At 32.6% G+C, this 6,976-nt stretch overlaps 1 protein-coding gene across 2 annotated transcripts; it reads left to right on the forward strand.

Moving 5' to 3' along the window:
* The first annotated feature begins 312 nt into the window (after positions 1-312).
* On the forward strand, positions 313-6,660 carry LOC106759789 (tRNA dimethylallyltransferase 9). Of its 2 annotated transcripts, none has more exons than XM_014643128.2 (11): positions 313-604; positions 1,178-1,231; positions 1,368-1,410; positions 2,090-2,198; positions 2,797-2,995; positions 3,331-3,562; positions 3,750-3,844; positions 4,159-4,253; positions 5,660-5,735; positions 6,103-6,242; positions 6,342-6,659. In XM_014643128.2, the coding sequence occupies exons 1-11, from the start codon at positions 365-367 to the stop codon at positions 6,403-6,405; spliced, it is 1,347 nt and encodes a 448-aa protein (XP_014498614.1). In that variant the 5' UTR covers positions 313-364; the 3' UTR covers positions 6,406-6,659. The 2 variants fall into 2 exon arrangements, with proteins under 2 accessions (XP_014498614.1, XP_014498615.1); XM_014643129.2 differs by having other exon boundaries at positions 499-604; positions 2,107-2,198; positions 6,342-6,660.
* Positions 6,661-6,976: the final 316 nt, after the last annotated feature.

Here is a 6,976-nt window from a genome sequence, read left to right on the forward strand (position 1 = left end):
TCTTATATATATATATATATATATATATATATATATATATATATATATATATATATATATATATATATATATATATATATATATATGATTAAAATTTTACAACTTTATCTTCAATTTTTTTTTTAAATTTCAAATAGAAGCAGTAAATAATAATATGCGAACATAAATATGAATAAAAATAAAAAATATTATTATTTGTTTTTTTTGAAAAAATTCTTTACAACTTTGGCTTGTAAATTAGATTTTGTAACTCTAAACTCGGATAAATTAAAAGTAACAATGAGCTAAACAATATATCTGTTATCCAGTCATATTATACTTTGGTTTGAACTTGGCACGCTTCACTACCACTGCAACTTCGACCATGATTAACAATGGAGTCTGCACTCTCCGCACCTGCTTCCGTTTTCCTGGGAGGTTGCTAGTCCCACCATTGCAGCGCTCGTTCACTTTCCGGCGGCGGTTTCTGGTGACTGCATCCCAAAGGAAGAAGAAAGAGAAGGTTATTGTCATTTCCGGACCCACCGGTTCGGGCAAGAGCCGCCTCGCATTGGAACTCGCTAAGAGCCTCAACGGCGAAATCGTCAGTGCAGACTCTGTCCAGGTAATATTATATTTGAACACAAACAACCATTTTCCTCAATCGTGTTTTTGCACTGCGTATGAGGTGGTGGTAGTGATGCTCGTAGGGTTTTGGGGTTTTAAGTTCAAAAGTTAGCAATCTCCATGGAAATTGCCATTCAGCAAAATCATGGGTAATAAGTTTGTTTAGCTGCTGAATTAGTATTACTACTAATACTACTACTATTATAATTTCATGAGATGTAATATTATTGATTTAAATTGTTGCAGCACATTATTTTGTAAAAGGAGAAGATATGATTATGGGACAAAATTGATTTTTCATGAAGATGCTATGGAGGGAAACGATATTTATTTATGAATTTGGAAATATGTATGTGTATTGTAATTGAACAAGTTTTGTTGTTTTTGTTGAGTTTAGTTCGGATAAATTCGGTCTAAACTTTACATTGTCTTTCCCTTTAAAGAATGTTGATTTCTGGAATAATTACTTTAACAGTTATGTCAAAGGTGATATGTAATTCGTTTTATGATGTATGAAATGGTGCTCTTTCTTTATTCATGTGGCTTTATTGGCTTTTGTATTGTACCGCAGGTATATCGGGGGCTTGATGTTGGATCTGCAAAGCCTTCCCCAGACGAAAGAAAGGTGTGCGATTGTGACATAACGCATGGTTTACCCGGATTGTTATAAGCTTTTTGAATTTCTTCTTTGCTTGAACAATCATTTTTGGAACCTGTGATTTTAGCTCATATACTTTTGTTTTGTTTGTTTCTCTTGTTAGGAGGTACCACATCATCTGGTTGACATACTGCACCCATCTGAAGGTGTGTTTTATGTTGGACTGAGTATAATTTTTCCTGTGTCTTCTATGAAGCATGTTCTTTGATCTGGACACCAAATACTCCTGCTAATTTCTAAAATATAGCACACTGAGATGCTACATAACAAATGAAATGAAATATGGGAAACATTAGAGCGTAACAAAATATCTAAATTAATAAACAATATTTATTTATTCTAGTATGTTCACCTTTCGTCCATGGTCATGACCCTCACAAGATTTTATCGGGATACATTAGTTTATTTTGCAATGTAAGCACTTAATCTCTTTACAAAAAAGTCCCAAAGTGAGATGCATTATACCTTTCCACAAAGGTATATTCAACTTTTCAAACCAGCATGTTAAGTTTTACAATTTTTCTATGATAATGACTCTAACCAAACAAAAGTTGAGAAGTGTTTTAAATATTTTAAGTTGACTTTTCTAAAAGTTAAAAAATGATTTTTCTAAACACTTTTGTCTCCATTTGGTGTTGGCTCAAGTGTTTGAGAAGACAAAATATATTTTTAATTGACAGCTATTGACATTTGTCTGAAAATGTGTTCAACACCTGACACTCATATACGGGAGGTGTTTGTGCTGCATAGCTCATGTTGATTTTTGTTATTGAAACTTTGAAGGACTTCTATTTTCACTAATTTAAACTAATCATTATTTATCAGACTATTCTGTTGGGCAGTTTTTTGAGGATGCAAGGCAAGCTACAAGATGTATTCTTGACAATGGCCGTGTTCCCATAGTTGTTGGAGGCACTGGTTTGTATTTAAGATGGTATGTCTTTTACAATTACCTATTTTGACGATGCTAACTATTTTTTACTCCTTATTGAATTCTCTAATTGTTGCATAGTAGTTGTATTATATATCTGTAATAAGTTAACAAGAAAACATAAATAGGAAATGAAATCCATTTGTCTTTGTTTGTTTCCACAACCTGCTTAGGAAGTCATTCATTTCTTTAGTAATTTCAGCTATTTATATCCTTAANAAAAAAAAAAAAGAAATAGGGGTGTGGAAGTTCGTGTTGCGCATTAAGATGATGAAAATAATCAAATATCAGGAAACAAGGGATGCAGACTTGGTTTTCTGAGTATTTCACTGTTTCCTCATTTCTTTAAGAATGTGAAATATACTAGTACGTTATGGTAATTTTCTAGTATTCTATTTTTACAGTAGCATAATCCAGTACAAGTCTATTTTTTTTTGCTTTGTTGGATACTATAAACTTCTGTCAGATGGAGGAAGCGGTATGGGCATTCACTGTATGGATTGTCAATGTTATATCTCATATTGTTAGAATTTATTTTCTATATGTAGCTGTTGATGTGCTAATGCGGGACACTATACCTGGGTTATGTTTGAAATGTAAGGTTCATATATGGAAAGCCAGATGTACCTAAAGCTTCTCCAGTGATTACATCTGAAGTAAATCAAGAATTAGCTGAACTACAGAGGAATGACGACTGGGATACAGCTGTACGGTTGGTGGTAAAAGCAGGAGACCCAAAGGCTCAATTTCTAGCAGTGAATGATTGGTATCGACTACGGCGTAGCCTAGAGATTATTAAGGTATGCTTGCCAAGTTACTGATAGTCTCATGCAACTCTAAATTCTATTCTGGCTACTAATCTTATTGAAAGATTGAAGAAAACTCTCTTTCATATGCTGCACATTGGTGCTGATATTGAATACCAACCACAGTGAATATATCCATTTCTTTTGGAGTAAAATGGTTGTTATGCGATTATCTCTTTTAAATGAACTTCATTGTAGTCCACTGATTACTTACATGCCTGTATGTTTCTGTGAATATATATGTCAAATTCATGATTTCCATGGTTTACTGAATTGTCTGAAATATGTTTATGAATTCATCATTTATGTATATTTCTTTCGAATGGCAGTCTAGTGGATCACCTCCTTCTGCATTTCGGGTACCATATGATTCTTTCAGGGAACAGGGTGAATGTAGTGTTGCTGAGGATTCTGAGTCATCTGATATGAACACGTACAGTGATGGAATGGAAGAAACCAGCTCATCAGATTTAGACTATGAGTTTATGTGCTTTTTCCTTTCTAGTCATAGACTTGACCTCTATAGATCAATTGATTATCGGTGTGAAGATATGCTTTTAGGTATACCCCGAACAGGAAAACACTCAATTAGTATATGAATCCCTTACCTTTTGTAGAGTATTCTTCTCTACCTGTATGCATGCATGGGCACAGTGCATACCTTGCTGTTATAACAATACATGACAAGCTCTCTGTCATAATATATGAATTTGATTGCAACAAGTCTCTTAGCTCTCTTCAACTGCAGGAAGGGATGGGCTTTTGTCTGAGGCTCAGTGGCTTCTTGATACGGGTCTTCATCCAAACTCCAATTCTGCAACTAAAGCAATTGGTTACAGACAAGTATATCTTACATTTTCTATATCACATTTTAATGTTACCATCTTAAAATTTCAAATGATGAATATACTTGTATATTGTGTACCTCAAGAAGTTCTTTATACAATAAAACAGTGTTGGTTGAAATTGAAGTAGAATGACTCCAACTTTCCTGTTTTTAATGGCGTGTTTAATATAAAATTACAGTACTATATTAAGCATTAGTGATGTAAAGTAGTTGATGGCCCATAGAGCATGTGTATGTTGATCATTTTATTTTCTACTGAAATAGTTGTGATGAATTTACTCATTTTGTATACATGTTTCACCAATTTCAGGCCATGGAGTACTTACAAAGATGCAGAGAGCAAGGGGGTCAGAGTTCTGCTGCAGAGTTTTACAAATTCTTGTTTGAATTTCAAAAAGCATCACGGTAATGCATTTTGTTGTTTTATAAGATAAAAATAGCATAGTACTCTAGTTTTCCTTTTCAGTTAAAATATTCTGTATATATTAAAAATTAATTATTTTCCTTTAAATGATTTTGGTTTGAGTAAATCTTTGTTCACTGAATGTTTCTACTGTTAAAATATTACAGCTTTGTTGTTATAAAGTTGAATTAAATGAGAAATTTAGAATACAGACTACAGAACATGCTCTTTCATTTTGTATGAGAACTTTTAAGACCATGCGAGGATCCTCTATCTCTTTCTCGTGTCTAATAACCATTTGAGATCACTTGGACCAACAAGTGAAATGTGCAAGAGGAAGCACTGCTTCAATTCTGAATGCTGCCTCTTCTAGGAATTTTTCCATGCTAGTTCATGCCAAATCTCTATCGGTAAAATTCTCCAAAACTTTGTTTGGGCTTTTCTGTTAATGTTGGTTTTGTAGTTGTTGTTTTCTTAAACGGTATCACTATTACTTTAGGCTGCCTTCATATACTAAAAAAGGAAATGTATATAAAGAAGAAAAGAAAAGTGCTACTATGATAAGTTATTCTCCAGTTCAAACGGGCAAGATATAAATATGTGAGCTTGATTTATGTTTTCTCTTGCCATTGAATTCGAGGCTAATGTTTTCATGTATAGTGTAGTAGTGACAAGGTACTGAATTGATCCCATAGAACATATATCCCTATCCCAGGATGATCTCTTTTATGTTTTAATTCCAAAGTGAGCACTAGGGGTTTGTATAATTAAATGTCAAGTTCAACAACATGCACATTGGATATTATACCATAGTACCCATGATATTAACTAAAAAGATGTTCAGCTTAAAATAAGTTCAGTAACAAAACCCAATTATGATTCATGAATTTTCAATCTCTTGTAGTATCGTAATCAGATAACAATTTTTGAGCAAGTTGTTTGTTTGCTTATTTTGATGTTCTACTTGCTTGTCGTGTTTCAAAAACTGGTGTATGCTGCCAATTAGTATTCTGTACACGTGGCTGTTTAAAAAAAGCTTTCCTTGGTCGGCTTCAATCTATCATATGTCAAGGATGGTGGCTTGTGCTTTCACATCCTGTTTATGTCGAAAGTGTTTCTATTCTTAGCCTATTACTATGACGTGGTTCAAGTAGATCATTGCCATCATTTATACCCACCCATAAAATACATGCTGGTATGTTGAAATGATTTCATCAGGAAAAAAAACCTATAGTACCTTAGTTCTATCTCGCCAATGCATCACAATGTTATCCTCTGCTGTTGTTTGGTATTTTGTTTCCACTGGATTTCATATTTATTTGATCTTTAGATGCTTGTCATGTTTTGTTGCTACAGAGCAGCAGCTTAATTCAGCTATTTAACAAGTTATTTCTTATACTTTCTACAGGAATTTTGCAAAAAGGCAGTTGACATGGTTTCGTAATGAAAAGATATACCAGTGGCTTGATGGTTCTAAACCTCTGGTATAACAATCGAATCTTTCGCCACTGGGTGTTACCTTGTGAACACATGTTTCTCTTTTTATTTCACATTAACACTACTCTAAAGCCAACAAACTTGTGTTCTCATCAATTTTGAATTCATAGAAAACTACTAAAGTTATGTCTCCCAAAGATTGAAGATGCAATTGCTCGTAGTACCTTTTTCAAGTTTTAGGGGTTGGAAGCAGCTGTAAACTTAAGTAGTTTCATTAAACCTAAATAACGGTTTCCTTCTATATTTGTTTTTTTTTTAACCTTAAGGATAATGTTTGTTTTTCTGTTGGGCAATCCGTTCTTTTGTTTATTTCTCTCTTGTATGCTTTATCTTGAAATGAACTACTCATGCCAGGAAACCATTCTCAGTTTCATTAATGGCGCATACCATGATTGGAATGGAAGTCTTCCTGTGCCTGAACACTTAAGAATGTCGAGAGATATTTCTAATCGCCGAGATGAAAAACATCTAAAGTCTTACCGCTCCAGAAATAGGTACATTTATTTGTTTTGGGCAAAGTATAATATTTACTTATAGTAAACTATATTCCTTGTAACAAAACGATTTAATTTAAATGTTGTTTTCTTATGAAGGCATTTTGTGAAGGGGGAAGATTGTTCTCATATTCTTAATTGGATAAGCAAGACTCAAAGGTGAAGTGATGGATATATTTTCCTTTTGCATTCTTGAACTGACTTTAAATTTCAAATTCAAGAGTTTCCAGGTTAGAGAGAAAGTTTTGTTTTCATTAACTTTTCTTCATTACATCCTTTTTGTCATCTGTAATGTAATATTGTTTTCTGGAATATTATGATGACAGCTGAACTTGGAATTTTAAGTTCTTTCCATCCTTTCGAACCAATGTGTGTGTGAGAGAAGAATAAAATTTTACCTTAACAATTACATCATTAATAATTTAGTACAAATTGAGAATTTTATTTATTCCATCCATCAATATAGCTTACATAAAATATTATTCTATCCATAATTGTATATGTAATATTGCAATAATTGTATACGTAATATTGATTTAACCATTGATTATAATTGTGTATTATTTTGATTGTTTTTTCGATTTTTTTTTTCAAAATTTTACAAATATGATATTTTTAATTTACATGATTTCTTTTTTTAATTTACATGAATGATACAATTTTAAACATGATTTAATTTAGGAAATTTGAAGCCGAATGGCAGTTTTGAATAAAATGATCTAATAATAATGAAT

This window comes from Vigna radiata, chromosome 5 (genome assembly GCF_000741045.1).
Source record: "Vigna radiata var. radiata cultivar VC1973A chromosome 5, Vradiata_ver6, whole genome shotgun sequence".
NCBI lineage: Eukaryota > Viridiplantae > Streptophyta > Magnoliopsida > Fabales > Fabaceae > Vigna > Vigna radiata.

Bases quoted from the DNA above. Each gene is read 5' to 3' on its own strand.
- LOC106759789 (XM_014643128.2), top strand. From the start codon at position 365: ATGATTAACAATGGAGTCTGCACTCTCCGCACCTGCTTCCGTTTTCCT. The intron at 1,232-1,367 runs GTGTGCGATTGT...TTCTCTTGTTAG, and splicing joins CTTCCCCAGACGAAAGAAAG to GAGGTACCACATCATCTGGT. The intron at 2,199-2,796 runs GTATGTCTTTTA...TTGAAATGTAAG, and splicing joins ACTGGTTTGTATTTAAGATG to GTTCATATATGGAAAGCCAG.